This window comes from Uloborus diversus, chromosome 4 (genome assembly GCF_026930045.1).
Source record: "Uloborus diversus isolate 005 chromosome 4, Udiv.v.3.1, whole genome shotgun sequence".
NCBI lineage: Eukaryota > Metazoa > Arthropoda > Arachnida > Araneae > Uloboridae > Uloborus > Uloborus diversus.
Genome location: NC_072734.1, coordinates 136,002,587 through 136,021,041, shown reverse-complemented (window position 1 = coordinate 136,021,041; position 18,455 = coordinate 136,002,587). Strand labels below are relative to the sequence as shown.

Below are 18,455 nucleotides of genomic sequence, written 5' to 3'. Positions count from 1 at the left end.
CATGAAACTGCAGTCCTCGGCTGGAATTGACTGAGCTGGCGGTGTATTTCATGTATTTCTGCCTTAGCTGTGGCTATAGGGCGGTAACTTACTGAAATAGGCCTATTGGATGCATTTTTCGGGAAAAGAGAATATTTTCTTCGTTGTTACAATCTGCACATGTTAAGCATATTAAACCTTAAAACTTCTTTTTTTTTTACATTAATTTATGTGCCTGAACTTCCTGCTCATGGAGGTGAGAATTCCAAATAACTACACCTGGTTTTTAAATTAAATTCTGCTTTCTTGTTTCGCAACGAAACTCTCACAACTTCTTTATGGCTGAAAATAAACAAGTTTGCTGTCTTGTATGCACGAGGAATAAAATGTGATGCCATCTGTCAATGGGAATTTATTGTGTGAAGTAATCCATTATCCTATTAAAAAACTAGATAACAATATAAAAACATTAAATATACTTAAACATTTAGTATTTGAGAGACATGTGAAAGAAGTGATAAATAAGTAAATATACACTTTTAATTAAACAAGTTATAAAGTAATATTAACAATCGCACCATATGTGTGACTGGGACTCGGAGGTGAGAACTCACATGCTGTAATACAAATATATATTAAAATAAAATTTAATATGAAAAACTGTTGGCAGATTGAAATGGATATATTTTTAATGAAATTAAAAAGTGTTTTTTAAACTGAGTTATTCCTTAAAGCTTTTACTGTGAAAGGCATATAACAGAAATATTGCTCTTTAAAGAGTGACCCTTATAGGCTAATGGCACCAGTAACAGACAAGGGTCCAGTAACGAACAGTTATAAAGTTTTTATTTAAATAATGAGAATTTTAGGCGGGTAAAACTGATGTTGCTGCGACCCATGAATATGGTGCAACCGTCTAGTGTTATCACATGGAATTTTATGAGCCAGTTGATAACAAGGCAGTGGTGGAAGGTTATGAACAGCTACCACGAGGTCAGCTGGCGTTTCAAGTTCATTTAAATTTAATAAGGCTTTAGTTCTAAAAATAAAGGACTTTTGCACATTTTGAAGAGAAACGAGCTGATATGTGCATCACATGACTTCCTTTTACTCCAATTTAATGATAATAAAGCCTCGGAGCAAGCAAGGAAACGATAATTATTTTCACTCCTAGTTTCTTGCGAACCGAAGCAAAAAAAAAAAAAAAAAGTTTTACACAGATCTATTTCCCCATTATTGGCAATTTTAATGTGATTCAATTGTTAACTTTTTAAATATCACAACATTGGCCGAATTAATGTCTTCACCCCAAGTTTATTGCGAATCAAAGTAAAGAAAACGTTTTATACAGATAAATTTTCCCAATGTTGGCAGTTTTAATGTGATTCACTGGTTAACTCTCTAAATATGACCAAATTGAAACCAAATTAAAAAAAAAAAAAAAAAAAAAAAAAAAAAAAAAACGCCAAATTTGTCTCCAATTTGGCGACAAAACTTGGCGACCAAAAACTTTGTGATATATTGGCAATTGTTTGCCAAATTATAACAGCACTTGAGTTTGCATTGAAATTAGCAATGATTTTACCCCAAAAATTGTAAAAGACCCCCTTAGGAACATCTGAATGCAACCAAAAGGGAAGGTGCACAACTAGACCCCACTAGGAGTCTACGTACCAAATTTCAACTTTCTAGGACATACCGTTTTGAGTCATGCGATATACATACGAACATACACACATTATACGCTCATACATACGTACATAATTCATCACGAGACGGATTATGTACGTCTCGGAACGTCACGAGATGTCACGAGAAAACTCGTTGCAAATAACTCGGGGATCGTCAAAATGGATACTTCGGGTGTCTATACGTTCTTAAGCATATATCCACGTGTGTTCGGGTTGAAAAAAACTCAATATTCATTCAGGGGCGAGCAAAATGGAAATTAAGGCCCATTTTTGAGTGAAATTTTTTTCGCGAATACAATACTTCCTTTTTTGTAAAAGGATTTAAAAAGGCATTTTGTCCATGACTCATTCTTTCTCAACTTATCTATTACTGGGTATCATCAGTTTTTTTCGGTGGGGATCGGATATTTTTTCGAAATTAGGCAATTAAAAATAGAATTGACTAATTCAGAGGATCCAGAAGCCAAAAATGTTAGGTGGGATGTAGTTGAATGAGCGAAAAGTAGTTTAAAAAGTCTAAATACATTAAAAGGCTCAGAAAACTGAGTTAACCAGAGAGCGATGTCTTAAGCATGTCTGTTAGTGGTGCCGTTATCCTATATCCAATACGTTTTACAGATTTTTCTGCAATATGGCTCAAAAACGTCATTCTAATCTTATATTTGCCCTGTGATGGTATTACTGAAGCACAGGGAATAACTGTTCTATAACCAAGAAAAAGGGATCACCAATTAGATGGTAAAGTGAACATCCGATTTCTATGTGAAAACAGATGAGTTTATTAACTGTGTGATAGTACCAGCTTCTTCCTCTTCAGTTTTTATCACGTTATAACTTTGTTGCTTATAATTTTACAAAATAATTTATTCTTGGAAATCCTCACCATTTTGTTCTTTTTAGAAATATTATGCTCATAAAATTAGATTTTAACTTTCAGAAGGATGTTATCACATCCAATGAGCCAAGAATACCCTTTTTCTTGGTTTATCCTCCATCTTAACGACATTTAAAGTTTCCTACCCCCTCTAAATATATCAAAAAGAAATATTGAAACGGAAAGAGAGGGGATGGAAATTTCGTGTAAGCAAAAGGTATGGGACGTCTTTCTCGCATTGCTGGACTGATTCATTTGGTTTTCTTCTTGCTTGTCGTTTGCCAATTTTCCACGCAAGACGTGGCCAGACAGTAAGTGCATCGTGGAATTTATTAGAGTTTTGCAGAAATGTATGTACATGGATAGTGAAAAGATTCATTGAACTGGGATGAATTATTAATGGTGTAGCATTTTGGACAGTTAATTAAATATTTACTATCAGCAGTCTCCCCCCCCCCCGGTGATTTGGAGAAAGGGGGGACCCCCCACACTTTTTATGTTTTTTTTGAGCAATCACGATTGCTTATTGTTCTCATTTGACAATCCTTGACGTTGTGGTTCCTTTTTCAGCTTGGACCAGCAGCACCACCGCCCACCGGCGGCGGCACGGCTGCTCTGGTCCTGAACACTGTCCCCCGGAATCCACTTCCGCTGGGTGGTGGCGTCCATGTCCTACACACGCATGCTCATACACCCTCGCCTACGCACGCGCGCCTTTACACACATACACAGGCCTACGTACACACACTTAAGTCTGCACACACACAGCTATACACACATAACCACCCAGGAGGAGGGACATGCTTGGGGGGGGGAGCCATTTCTAGAAACAATAACTCTAATGAGTAGGGTCTTGTCACAACTCGTGATTGCGAAAAACATAATTTGAATTCAAAGTTTCAAAATTCAAATTAGAGTTGATTGGAGGAAGAGGGTCACAGGTATTTTTTTTCATTTATTTATTTATTTTATTTTCGGAACTAAAACTAGATATTATAAAAAGCAGAAATGTCAAAATTTTCAGAACATAATTAATTTGTTTTACTTTGTATGTCTGTTTATGAAACACTATTGAGTACAAGCAGTAACTTTTACTTTTTGTAGTAATAGTTTAGACATTAGTAAATCAATTGTTCTCATACTTGTTCAATGAAATTATTACCGAGTGTTTGTGACTCCTCAAAATACTTTGGGGTAAATGATGTAAGTCTAATTAATGCCTAAATGTTTCTTCGTGGAGACTTATTGTGTACATAATTCATCAAAATCTTAAGAAAAACGTGAATTAAGTTATTAGATTCACTTCAATTACCCCTCATATGCTCTCAAAACCAGCCTTAGCAAAATTTTGTACTTTTTTCTTTTTCTCTTTCATTTTTTTGCTGCCGCTAAAATTCCTATGTCTTTTAGCTATGTTTTTTTATTGCCCCCTCCCCTTTTCAGCCCCAATCGCCACCTCTGACCATAAGTGATAGTTCATGGCTTGTACAGTACAGTGCAGCCTCGCCTATACGGAGTAACCGGTACCAAAGGCATTTCGGATAGTCGGAAAGCCGGATAATGCAGTTCATCTTCTTCTTCAGCAACACTACACACTGGTGCAGGCCAAGGCTTCCTCTGTGAACAAACAAAAAAAAATGGCGTACTTTTAGTCAAGTTTTTACCATCATAATTTAAAATCAGTATCTGTGTCAACACAAGTTTTAAGAAAAAGGCTACAAAATTGATCCGGATTATCTGAAGATCCGTCTACTGTATATATCTCAAAATAAAACAGGAATTTTTTTCCGTTCTTCGGTTTACTGCTTTATTGAATCTTCTTTTCTGCTTTTTCTTAAAGGGGTCCAAATGTGGGCAGTTCTTCTTCTGACAGTTATGGGAATCCAGGTGGCGTCTGCTTTCCAAATCGGAGCTTCAGACAACAAGTAAGTATCATTTTTCTATAGCTTTTCGCTTTACTCATTATGTGCTTTATAATAGTATCCAGAGTAGCACAGCAACCAGCATAACCGTACTGGCAACGCATAAATATTAAAGACGACACTTTAATGTGTACGAAGGTTGGTTTTGAAATTTCAAGTATCCGCTTCCCAGCTCTAGCATGATTGATATGGTGCTAGGCTATAGAAGCAGTGATAAATCTGCATGCTGTTCCACAATTTGCTACATTTAGCAGTAGATGAAGAAGCGAAGAATGGTACTTTTTGGTCTAAAAGATTCAAAAGCGTTACTTTAATCCTTTTGCTGCAATGTCCACAGACTATTCAGTGGTACCATTCAAAATAGCACAGCCCATCTAGAGGGGAGAGGAGGGGGGGGGCGATTTTCTTATCACAATTCTTATATTTTAATTTTTGAATTGAGGTATAATACCACTACCCTTGCATACACATAATAATTACAAAGAATAACATGTATTAACGTTTCTGTAGCTAGTATACCTCAATGGACAATTTCCCCCCCGCCGCCACATAGGAGTATTTGGCCAGTAAAACCGGACAAAAACCAAAATCCTAAAGTTTGACGAAAAATGTTTTAAACCTGCTTTACTTCAAGTCAGATAACTGTTCTATCAAAGGACAGCAGTAAAAATCTCACCTGTTACATTTCCGTTAGTGTACGCTAGTCGGAACTGAGACATTGTTGGAAGCTCTCGTTTTTGCTTTCGACGCTTTTCGTGCTAAGTCTCCGTTTTATTGTTATTGTATTTGAATGCGATGGAATTTAGCAAAACAAACTCTTGAATATAGAAAAGGGAGATATGCAGCTCCATCTAAAATCCTGCTTCATTGAATTATTTTAACATTTGCCTTTTTCTTACTCTGTGAAAGTAAGTCAAAATTGGGTGCTTATTTTTCGCTAAAATTTTTAGAAATTAAGGTTTTTGTGTACTTTCCGGGCAGAGTCGGGCTGTACTTTTGTTATGGGCATAAAATATAGACATTCTGCTTTGATATTCTGTAAAAACATCTTCCGCCCATTTCCGCCATTTTGTTTTTTAGGAGTTTCAAGTTGGTGAATAAAAAAGGCTTAACTATTTCAAGTTCAGAAATTTTCCTTATTTCTTTATAAATTCTTCTGAATCTGTGAAGTCTTTTACCAGAATAAGATTACATGATATCATGAAAGAATTCAAAGCCATGATACTGGATAAAAAGTTTACATTGTTGGAAGGAAAACTTGAGGAATTAAGGAAATAGGCGGATCACACATTGAGCCGTGTTTTTAAGTATTCTTAAACCGAGTTCAATTGTAAAGAGGCTTCTGAATGCTCGATATTGATGATCGTTTCTTGAAAAATAAAGAACAATGACTAAGATATTTCATTGCTGGTAGGCAAAATATGCGCAGTTATCAGAAACCATCAAAGTCGTTTCAAGAACTAAATTGTAAAGCTAAAGAACTACAAAATCAGGGACTTGTTGAAGAGATGACAAGTGTAGTTGGTATAAGCCAGTGCACTAAAAAAACAGTGATACATCCAAAATCATAAAATAACTAAATTCTTTACCAACCGGATCAACCAAACTTCGAAAAAGTATTATTTCCCCGATAATAATCTAACTGTTGTTATGAAACAGACATCTCAAGAGGCTCTCGCAATTTTTGCAGACAGAGACTTCCCTAGAAGGCAGTGAGAAAAATTGAAATGATAACAAAAGCAATTACCCCTAGATGTTCCATTGCAGAAAGTGTTTAGAAGGAATGTTACCCGGATGAGAACCCAGTACTAGTAACAGATACCGTCTCTGAAATTCAACTTCACGTACTGCTGGAGTACGATGGGTTACGACCTGTTAAATATAATACTACAGGGTGGAGAAACGTCTTCAGAGGGAAAAAAGCAAAATATGGTGCTGATATAAAAATAGGGCTCTGATGAACACCAGCAGACACGGTATAAATAAAAATTTTAAAACATTACCGAAAACAATGCACATATTAAACAGAGCTCACACTTCTAGTTGCAATTATTGATGGTAAAGGAAACAAAATTACAAAATATTATTCCCTCTTCTGTTAGATTTTGTCGACCTGTATGAGTAAGGTTACCATCCTATGCCTAAAAGTATATATAAATTTTGATGCCAGGTGCTGAAGTTTACCTCTCGAGCAATCCAACCAATTGCTTAGTTTTTAGAGAAGGCAGCTGGAACCCGAAATAAGCCCCTGAAGCATCACCGAGTACATTTCTCACGGTAATTTTCACGAGTGGATTGTAACAGATGCAAACTAAACAGAGATTAGGTAATTCTAACCCCTACTAAAGAAGTGGTAGTAGACCTAGGCAGCTCTAAAGAACAAAGTCGTTTTCCATAAGAGGAGTAAACATGATGATCGCGCAAGACGCAAGCACACAGTAATAAATACTAGATGAGTAACCGTTAAATTGCAGTAAATGTATAGATGAGAAAAAAAAAGATAATAATTTTCTAAGAAACATCTTTTTTTCTTTAAATAAACACCTTATTTTGATCGTGTAGCAAGTTTCAAAGCATTATATGATAAAAAATCGCATCAAATAATTTTGTCCGGTTTTTTGATACAAATACTCCTATGTGCGCCGTCTATAAAATGCGCTGATAGAGTTGCCATAAATATTTCGCCTAGAATGACACTCTTTTGTAAGTATTATTTTCTTAAAAAAATATTATCTTGGTGTATCAGACTTTGTTGTGCCCTTTGTATAACAACTCATAGCTTTCTGCTCGATAAAAATTAAAATTGAAATAATAATATTATGAATTTTGACATCTTGAATTCAAATTACGTTTTCCGCAGTCGCGAGCGTTGGGTTTCTTGTTTCTACCGATGGCTCCCATCTCCTGGAATCGACTTTTTCTTTTGTCCCCGACCCTCTCGACACATTACTCTTTAAACAAAAAAGCATACAGAATCCAACAAACCTCCACGGACATGACCCTTCTCCTGGATGGTGGCGTGTGTGTGCATGTGTATAGGCGCGTCTGTGTAAGTGTGTATGTGGTGCAGGTTTGCAGGCGATTCTGTGTATGTGTGTGTGTATCCATGTGTGTAGGGAGCGGAGGCTGATGAACAGTGCTGCTGGCGTAGGTCCAGAACCAGAATAGTGGTTCTGCACAGTGTCGGAAGCAGTGGTGTTCGAAGAAGGTCTGGTCCAAAAATCAAAGGAACATCAAATGCGGTGAAGTGAGGATAATAAACAATTCCTTGATTGTTTAAAATAAAACCCGCATAAAACCGTTAAATTTTATGCAGTTCGTGGTTGGTGTAGTTCCAATCACGCAGATTTGGTTTTGAAGTCTTAAGGAACATGAAAGTTTTAGTTTTTTTCAGATAATTTATTGTTTGTGGCTATGTTATCAACAGTTCAAAACTTTGAGCGAGTAGGCTTTGGCCTCTTTAATGCCACTCTTTTTAGATCTGTTTTTAGCAATGCGGTTGTAGAACTTGCTCTTCAGCCATTTTATTTCTGTGGTCTTTATCACTTAACGTTGGACTCTCATCTTTAAATTATTGTTAAAATTTGAGGAAAAATATTTGCCACAAATCAAAACCTTAAAAAGATGAAATCATTTTTTGAAGATGAAAGTAAACAACGGTATTTTGATTAGAGAGAAATCATGTTAACACCTATAACCATTTAAGGGCAACCCTTTAAATATTTTTTTTTTTGTTTGCGATAAGTTTCTAGAGACAAGTCAAGTGGTTTTCTCTAATGCAAATGCACAACAGATTCTTTTTGTGACTTTAAAATAGCTGTTAAAGTTTAGATAGTATTCACAATTTTTCAATTCGGTTAAGTGTATGTTTTAGTAATTAAAAAAAGACATAAAAAAAAGACTTCATACAACTGAAAGGCACTTTCGATGGTTTAAAATCGTCAAACCAAAGTACTTCAAGAGCAGATATTTTTTATAACGAAATATATTACGTGATAACCCCAAATGGTTTGTGTAACAGTATAGGGTTCAATAATTTTCGAAAAATCTATCGCTTAAAATCAGTTTCTTTTTCTTACTTATGCCAAATAAAGTTTTACATGTTCTGAATGCATACTCATAAAAATCAAATAAAACTCTCACACACGAAGGTATTTTACCAGATCAGGAAAGGAGAGGTCGTAAATTTTTTTATGACACCGCATGATTTTATGAACCAGAACTGCAGCGGAACGAAGGGCAGCTTTTTTGATGTAATTTATAACTTCTGGGGAAAATATTTTCCAAACTTCGACTGAATACCAATATCTACACCAAAGACTTCTTTTGATGAGTCTTATGTTGCATAATCGCAAAATTGTTTTCGAAATGCAAGAAACGAAAGCAACACGATTTTACCTCAGGATTTTTACTTCCTTTTACAAAAAGGAAGTATTGTATTCGCGAAAAAAAATTTTACTCAAAAGTCGACCTTAATTTCCATTTTACTCACCCCCGAATGAATGTTGATTTTTTTTTTCCGACTCGACCACACGTGGATAAGTGCCTAAGAACGTATTAACACCCGAAATATCCATTTTGACGATTCCCGAGCGAATTACAACGAGTTTTCTCGTGACGTCTGTATGCACGTATGTTTGTATGTCGCATAACTCAAGAACGGTATGTCCTAGAAAGTGAAAAAGTGGTACGTAGACTCCTAGTGGGGTATAGTTGTGCACCTCCCGTTTTGGTTACATTCGGGTGTTTCTAAAGGGGTCTTTTGCCTCTTTTGGGGGGGGGGGAATCATTGTGAATTTCGATGTAAACTCAAGTGGTGTTATAATTTGGCGGACAATTGGCGATATATTGCCAGTCTTTTGGTCGCCAACTTGGCGACAAATTTGGCAATTTTCTTTCAAAGTCTGATTTTAATTTGGCCATTGTTGGTGATATTTTAAGAGTAAACTATTGAATCACATTAAAATTGCCAGTAATGGGGAAATGACATTAAATTGGAGTAGAAGGAAGTCATATGATGCACACATCAGCTCGTTTTTTTTCGTGATACATTACCTTATATCAGATAATTGCTGCATGTTTGTCTCATCTGAATTTTTAGGTTCTTGCTCCGCTGTCCAACACTTCTGCTGGCTTGCGAAAATCACTCGTTCCAACTTTAATAGTCAGGGGGCACCTAGGTTTCCCTTCAGGCTTATTAAATGAGGCAAGGAAAAATCTCTCGGGCCGTCTTGAAACTATTCAGATCAACGTTTTTGTTTCTTGGAGTACCACACTACACTACACTCCAGCCCTCCCCCCCCCCCCCGTTCACACCGTGTAACATCCAGCCCTTGTCATTAATTAGAATTTCGATGTCTTGAATACAAATTATGTTCTTCACAATTATGATTGGGATAAGAGCCATTTGTTGTAACGTGGAACCCAACTAGGAGGGACCTATCGCAATTCGTGATAACGAAAAAAAAATGAACTCAATATTTGACTAATGCCAGGAGCTGGATGTTAAGGGCTGGATTTCATTCTTTTTCTTTTTCTACTTTGACAGTTCACACTAAAAAAAATGAAAACTGCGCAGAAAATCGAAATTTTTTTTTTTAGCATTTTTACTTCCTTTTACAAAAAAGGAAATATTGTATTCGCGAAAAAATTTTCACTCAAAAATCGGCCTTAATTTCCATTTTGCTCACTCCCCAAATGAATGTTGAGTTTTTTCTTTCGATCGACCACACGTAGATATGTACCTAAGAACGTATAGACGCGCGAAATAACCATTTTGAAGTTTCCCCAAGTTAATAACAACGAGTTTTCTCGTGACGTCTGTATGTACGTATGTATGTCGCATAACTCAAGAACGGTATATCCTAGAAAGTTGAAATTTGGTACGTACACTCCCGATTACTGCCCTGGGCTGAAACAAAAAGCAAAGTCTATGTTTATTTTTAGTGACTTAACGACAAAGTTTAATAAACAGAAACTAGTTTAAAGCTAGGGCATTAACAGTTAATCTGAGCCATATTGGATCAAAACTGGTTAACTTTTTAAACTAGTTTTTCCGTTTTTAAAATTTGTTTGAGACCTCGACCTCTTTGTCTAGTCTTTGAAGATGTAATTTACAAAAATCAGGAATGACACTTTTTTTTTCTTCCATAGGTTTCTTGGGTTTTCAGATAAGCAAATTTTGGATTACCTACTTGATAAGAGTAGGTATGATAAGCGAATGCGACCCCAAGGTAAGTGATTTTTAAAATAATTTACTCTATAATAAACCCCAAAATGTAAGAGACATCAGAAACATGAACTGCATTTTCACTAATGTTATAAGGAATGCCACTTTAACGAATAGAAAATTCATTGTTTTTTATTCTTATAATTATTTGGTTATCATTAGTGATATTATTTTTACTATTCATATTGTTATCATCAGCTTCATTATTATTATTGGAATGATTTGTTTAGATTAATTATGATTATTAATTATTATTACTAGAAAATCGCCCGTCAAGGTTTTACGGGTGAAAATAGCTTCTACATTTCAGTGAAGCCATTGCCTGTTTAGTAATACTTTAGTAGTTGAAATTTTAACCCTAACTCCAGTGGATGAACCCAAAACTCCAGTATATAGCGTTCACTGTTGACCACTTTTTCGTTTCTTCACTCTCCAAAAAATTAGTCTTACCAATAAAACAGTTAAGTTACCGGATCCATTTCAACCTTGTCAAAATAAAGCATTTTCCTGCATGTCAAGCATTGCCAAAAATAGTTTCAAATTATAAATAACTCACTGAATTTTTGGTGCTTCAACAATGAAATAATGCCGTCACGGCGAGTTTCATTGTTGATAACGCCAGAGCGTTTCTCGATCAGTGATTTTGGCTATTATATATATATATATATATATATATATATATATATATATATATAAGGATTATTACAACTATTACAAGTATTTTTATTTATTATGATTATTATTATAATCATAATAAATAAATGGATGAGTGCCCATCTTTCACTCCATTTAAGCGAATATTGAGCATAAATGAAGCTAATCTTACATTCATCCGCAAATGACAACCAGGCTCCGCAAGCTGTCAACCAACAAAGACATTTAACTTATCAAATTGGATGGTTTTTGGAGAAGCACATTAAACGCGAAATTTGATTTTGTGATGAACTCGAAATTTGACCGGAAACGAATTGAGAGCATTGTTTATGATGTTTAGCGTCCTCAAACTCCTATCATTTTCACATTCCAAAAGAAGTTCTTTGTAGCCAGAAAACAGGTGCAAGGGATTTATTTTACAATTTTAACTTATTATGTGACTTTTAGTTTCTCGCAATTTTCTTTCAACTAGACGTAAATGTTTATTTCTGAATTAAAGATCGTCTTACAAACGGCAAAATTAATGCTGTAAATCGGTTTTCTCTGTTGGCATTATCGAACTGCAGGTAAACTACTCGTGCGCGGGAAGTATCCAGAAATCTTTTAGTGGAGATGCCACATCAGTAATTCCTGATCCTTTAGTTCTTTTGAATTGTGAAATTCGAATGGTTTGTTTTTTGCCCAAAGCAAACAATTTAATTTTTAAATATAAATTAATTTACAACATGTAATTTATTTTAAAGTTTCGTTTTGATTTATTATTAGTATCAGTTTTTTTTTTCTTTTTGGCAATAATTAAAAAGTAAAACGTTTCTTTTTGGGACAGTTTCATAGCTCTGTTTTTTGAGTATTGCACGAAAGTCGGTTTTATTTGTTTACTTATTTAACTGTTCAACAATTTTAAATTCAATTTTTTTTTTTCGATTCACATTCTAAAATTTAAATAGCGAGAAATTTGCGTCTAAGGAAATCTCATTTTCAGATGTTATTGACTGAATTATAATGGCTAACAGTTTGAAAGAATGAATTTTTATATGCCGTTTTCATATTTACTAACAGTTTTATTTTTACATAAGAGGCATAATTTGTTTCCAGAAAATTGTTTTCTTGCCAAAAATGTTTAGTGGAACTAATTTACAGTTCAAACTAATTGATGGAGGGATTCAGCTAAAGACAGAAAATCGATTTTGATGTTTAAAATAATAGAATCATTTAACTGTAATCGAACTTTTTGTTGAACCTGCCGTGTCTTTGCTACGATGACGGGGAAAATTATTCTTGTGTGTATTCATGTCTCTCGTCAAGATATGACGGGTGAAAATTGCTTTTAAATTTGAATGAATCAATTGCCTGATTGGTGGTATTTTTATAGTTGAAATTTTAACCCTAACTCCAGTGGATCGTTCATTGTTGACCCCTTTTCGTTTCTTCATTCCCCTGAAATGACACAGTGGTTGCATTCGACGAGCTCAAACGGTAGACCGGTGACTAACCGGTTGCTAACGGCAGCGTTCTTGAGAGTTACCGGTTAACTGGCTGCTTCCGATGTCGTTCTATGAGCGTCACCGTTGATTTACCGGTCAACCGCAACTTAAGCTGGTTCATTGGTTGAAGGAACCACGTGACATTTTGACCAATTATAAGTATTTTTCACCTGCGTGTTGTTCGTCTGCGCAAGTAACCAATGATCAACCGAAAGCGTTCGATGAAGCATTGGTTCGTGAACAACCGCTGACGTCATTGTTTGACGTGATCAACCAACCGGTCGCAACCGGTCGTGCTCGTCGACCGTAAGCAGTCTCAGTAGCGAATTTTACCGGGGGAGGGGGCGCAGTGGAACAGCCTCCAAAAGGGAAAATTAATTTAACTTTTTTTTTAGTTGACTTCTCTATGTAACATGCAAAAATGTTTACAGTGTCTTAAAAGAACAAAAAGGCACAAATCTTTTTTGAGTAAAAACATTTTTGTTTGCTAAAGAATTAACACTGGAGTCAGTGATCAAAGCGGGGAAAGAGTGAGAGACCAGCGCGGCAATTTAATTTACTGGTTTCGAACTCAAAGGAATGTAATACCGACATTCGTCTATTAATTCTTCTTTGTTGAAATCAGTAATTGACATTTTTTAACAAAATGTCTGAAAATGTGCCTAGAAAAGTCTCAACCCAGGAAGCTATTTGCGAAATAAAAGATTTATTTTTTCAGCTTATAAAAAATGCAAAATGAAGTAAATCGCATGACCAAACCATAATATTAACTGAAACGGCGTGTAGTGTTAAATTTTTAAGAATAAATCAGCAACTGCTATGAAATTAGCAAAGGAGTAGCTTCAGAATTTTTCAATGAAACCTACATATTATAAAGCTATAACTTTATTATTTGCATAATATTTTATAGTTAAAATCTAAATTAATTTAGAAACTCAAATGAGGTATGGGTTTATTTAAAAACCTTATCCTCGTGTCGTAATCATTATGAAAATATACCTAATTAAAACCGCTCATTTTTTCGCATCTCGGTGAAATTATATAGCGTTTAGTGTTTAGTATTTAATTGGATTGAAATGTTACATTCAAAGTATAAGAGTGCATAGTATTTATGTAGTTAAAAGTATATTAATAACCTTAAGGGGTACTGAAAAAAAAAAAGAAAGAAAAAGGGGGAAAAAACCACACATTTGAAAATAAAGTCAGGAAAACTTTGCTAAAAAATTGAAATGGGGGGGGGGGGGGAGCTTTTCAATTTCTAGGGCCCTCTCCCAAAATTATTTCTTTATCCGCCCCTGTACAGTCTTACCAGCAAAACTGTTGAGTTACCGGACCCAGTTCAGCCTTGTCACAATAAAGCCTTTCCCTGCATTGTAAACATTACCAAAATATATTGTCCAATTATCATGCCGTGTCGCGAGTTTCATTGTTGATGACGTCAGGAGCGTTACTCGATCATTGGCTATTATATTTATGAGGATTTTGAAGTATGCTTCTCCACCTTGTCACGAATTTCGGAATTCACCCAGAAAACCCTAGGGGGTCATCCATAAATGATGTCACTCTTTGAGGGGAAGAGGAAGGAGTTTCGTGAAATTGGGAGCTTGAGAAAAGAGTAGGGGGGGTGACAAGAAGTGTGACATCACATATTTTGTGTGACATGATACAAGGAGAGGGGAGGTGAATTGAAGTATGACATCATGTGACAAAAGAGGAGGGGAGTCAAATATGTTGAACAAAAGCGGTAAATAAAGCGATATCCTATCCTGACCATCGATAGGATGATTTTTTTTTAATTACAAATATTTTGGACAGTTTGAAAAAAAATATACGTATTTGAAGAGGTAAACAAGAAAAGTTGAAATAAATTTAATTGAAAAGTAATTTCAGAATAAGCAAAATATTTCTGCATTAAAACTTATTTCTTACGAATATATAGTAATAGATGAACAAAATTTCCGTATTAATAGGTCCTAAGTAGTTAGTTTTTTTTTTTTTTTTTTTTTTTGCATTTTTATTTCTATCAATTCATAACCTTACTGCTTTAGTAATTAATTTGAGCTTAAATCAGCAAGTATTAGCAGTGATTCGAAAATTAGCCATAGGAAGCATGTCGTTTTTGCGATTTTCGGAGCGTTTGATGGATTTTATTTGCAAAAGAAAGGAAACTGCCAAAAAAATTAACTGAAATGGTAACAAACGTTCTTTTTGCTCTTGACATGTCACCAGAGTCACTTTAATTGTATCGAACCATGACAGAAAAGATCAAGTCTTAACCCTAGTTGAGGGCATAGTGACTTCATTTTTAAGTTAACTTTTGTTTTTCTTCCACCTGACAATGTCTTCAACTGCTCTTAGTTCAAAAAAGAAAACAAAATGGTCTGTGCCTCAAAGGAATCAAATCGATTTTGGAAAATAATATTTTATGTTTTTATTTCTTATCGTTGCATAAGCTCACTATAAATCACGAAAATATTTCTAGCTTAAGACATTTCTTTTGAAATTACATTTTTCAGTAGGGTCAGGTGGGGTAAAATGGGTAGTCAAAATATATGGTTTAAAAAGTCAGTTTTTTTAATTAAATTTGCATTTTTTTGAGTTGGTTATTATACTTGGCTGTTCTGAATTCTATATCACAAAATATATTTTTTCAATAGATTATTTTTAGTGAGTGGCAACACTTTAAATTGAAGTCGATAAATTCAAGCCGCATGTTGTCTGCTTAAACTTCTATCTCCAGCTCCTGATTTTTGAGGAATTTTTATTACTGTGCCATAATATCTTTAGTTAGACATTTTTATTGCTGCTTCAACTTACAGTGAAGAAAAAAAAAATAATTTTTTCTATTTTTAATCTCATATTTTGAAAATGGGGTAAAATGGGTATATATGGTTAGGTTTATCATTCCAGCAAGTTGTTTTAAAAGGTACAGCATATTTTCCTTTAAATGAATATTAATTCATTTGCGGTTGATTCAAAATGATTGAAACATAAAAATATGCACAATGCCATGATTTTATAAAATAAACTTTACTCCATCATAATAAATAAAAATAAGCCACAGGTATACTTATTCTAGTATTTGTGTGCACTTGCGCATAAAATAACAATTTCCTCAGAATATGCTGGCCCAGCCTGCTGCTCGTCACACTTTTATTTGATGCAATCAAATTCTATCAATTTCTCTGATGTACTCTAATGTACCTTTAATTTCTCGGAACACATCTTCGTTTCAATCCGAAAAGTATGCGTCACAAAGCACAATTTCTTCACCTTATAAAGATTTGACAAGTGCTTCAGATTTGACAACTACCTGCATGATTTATTTAAAACAACTTAAACAGGTGCTGGCAAATACAGGAATAAATGACAAAGATGTTTTAGAAAGGTTAAGAGTTGAAAGTGAAAAACGAAAGGAATTTAAAAACAAGAAAATAAAAAATAGATGAAAAAGAAAGTCTCCATTCAGAGGAAGTATCTGGAATAGAAACTGCTGAAAATATGCTCATGAAGCAAAGTTTAACCACAGGTGCAAAGGTATAAGTATTATACTTTGAGGAAACAAGCAAGAAAGAATTTATTGGCAAATATATGGCTGTTGAGGAAAATTTTATGAGGTGAAATACTTTTAAAAAATCCGAGATGGAGGATTTTTTTGAGCAATTACGATTGCTTATTGTTCTTATTTGACAGTCCTTGACGTTGGGATTATTTTTCAGCTTGGACCAGCAGCACCACCGCCCACCGGCGCGGCGGCGGCACGGCTGCTCTGTTCCTGAGCACTGTCCCCCGGAATCCACTTCTGCTGGGTGGTGGCGTCCATGTCCTTCACACGCATGCTCATACACACTCGCCAACGCGTGAGCGCCTTTACACACATACACAGGCCTACGTGCACACACTTAAGCCTGCACACACACAACTATACACACATAACCACCCAGGAGGAGGGACATGCTTGGGGGGGGGAGCCATTTCTAGAAACAATAACTCTAATGAGTAGGGTCTTGTCGCAACTCGTGATTGCGAAAAACTTAATTTGAATTCCAAGTTTCAGAATTCAAATTAGATTTTTTTTTCCTGATGTAGACGACATGGATTTCATTGAAAAACATCAAATAATAAAAAATTTTAATGCGCCACAAAGTAACAATTGGCCATTACTTTTTTAAAAGAAAGACAAGTATGGATATCATGTGTTCAAAGAAACCTTATTACTATTTTGTCAAATTTACTCTTTGCACTATTTTTTTTAAATTAAATAGTTAAATTTTGATAACTGACTCTTATGCCTTTACTATCACACTTCATTGAACAAATAGTATGCTTTTTTATCACTTCTTAGACTTTAATAACCATTTTACCCCATAGGCTACCCATTTTCACCTGCGTGGGGTAAAATGGGTATACAAAACATATAGTCATAAACACTCCTCCCAAAAATAAATTTGTATCAAATTATGTGTGAAAATCATTTAATTCTACTCTCAACGTATGTAATGTATACATAAAACAAAAAAAAAAAAAAAATAGAAACGAAATATTTTGACAAAAATACTTGAGTGAAAATTCAAAAGTAGGCTATTTTATACCCATTTTACCCCACCTGACCCTAGTTTCCTTCAATTACTAACTTGATGGTTATGGTCGTTCAATTTATTTTAGCAACTTAAGTTATGGATAAAAATTTAGTGAAGAGATAGGTTTTTATGCATCAGTGGATTTCGACCAACTTGTAACAGAGTGGCCTGATCATGAAAGCATGGGACTTGTAACTGGAGCGTCATGGGTTCGATACTTGCCGGACGAAGAACCTTCGTGTACGCTAATGGTGACCAGTACACTTTTAATCCGTCGTGGGTGCTCCCCTTCAAAATACCCTTGGGGGCGGTGGATCAGGGGTTGCTAGTTTCCTAATCAGGAGCAAAAGAGAAAGCTGTTTTCAGGAATTACTGTTGAACCACGTGCAGTAGTAAAGTGGTGGTAAAAAAAATTGCATCACCCGCGCCGCAAAGGAGAGGAGTATCATCCCGACTGCATTCAACACACAATCACGCATCCCGTATCCCAGATGATTTGGGGATGTATTTCTGATCAAGGAGTTGGTGGGCTTCACTTTGTGCAAGGAACAGTAAACGCTCAGGTGTATATTGGCATTTTGGAGGAGAAATTGCTTCCTACTATCCGGGATCACTTTACTTCAGTTCCAAACGTCATTTTCCAGGATGATTCTGCTCCGTGCCATAGGGCAAAACTGGTAAGTAACAATTTAAAAACCTTTATCCTACCATTCGACTTAAATTGACTTGGGGTTAAGTAATTTTTTTTCTCTAAACTCACATGCAGGTTCAGAATTGGAAAAATGAGCACGGGGTCAGCAGCTTGCCTTGGCCCGGAAACAGCCCCGATCTACGTAAACAGTTATCGGATTCCTGCTGTTAAATATTTATTTCATAAGTTTTGCAGAATTTCACATACATTCATCGTTGATCGGTCGACCAAAACTTCTCACATAATCCCATTGTTAAGAGAATGCGAGGGTGATGCATTTTTTTTTACCGGCACTGTAGTTACGGTGATTCTGGAGGGTAATGCAGAGTACCTTGCATCGGATATTTGTCT

At 35.3% G+C, this 18,455-nt stretch overlaps 1 protein-coding gene across 1 annotated transcript in view; it reads left to right on the top strand.

Annotated features, from left to right (window-relative positions):
* The window catches only part of LOC129220433 (glutamate-gated chloride channel-like), a 191,103-nt gene that overhangs the window by 119,721 nt on the left and 52,927 nt on the right, over positions 1–18,455 (top strand). Inside the window, exons 2-3 of the mRNA XM_054854856.1 lie at positions 4,385–4,469; positions 10,620–10,699. Of these exons, the coding sequence (XP_054710831.1) occupies positions 4,393–4,469; positions 10,620–10,699 (157 nt within the window). The 5' untranslated portion in view covers positions 4,385–4,392. The remainder of the gene's footprint in view (positions 1–4,384; positions 4,470–10,619; positions 10,700–18,455) is intronic.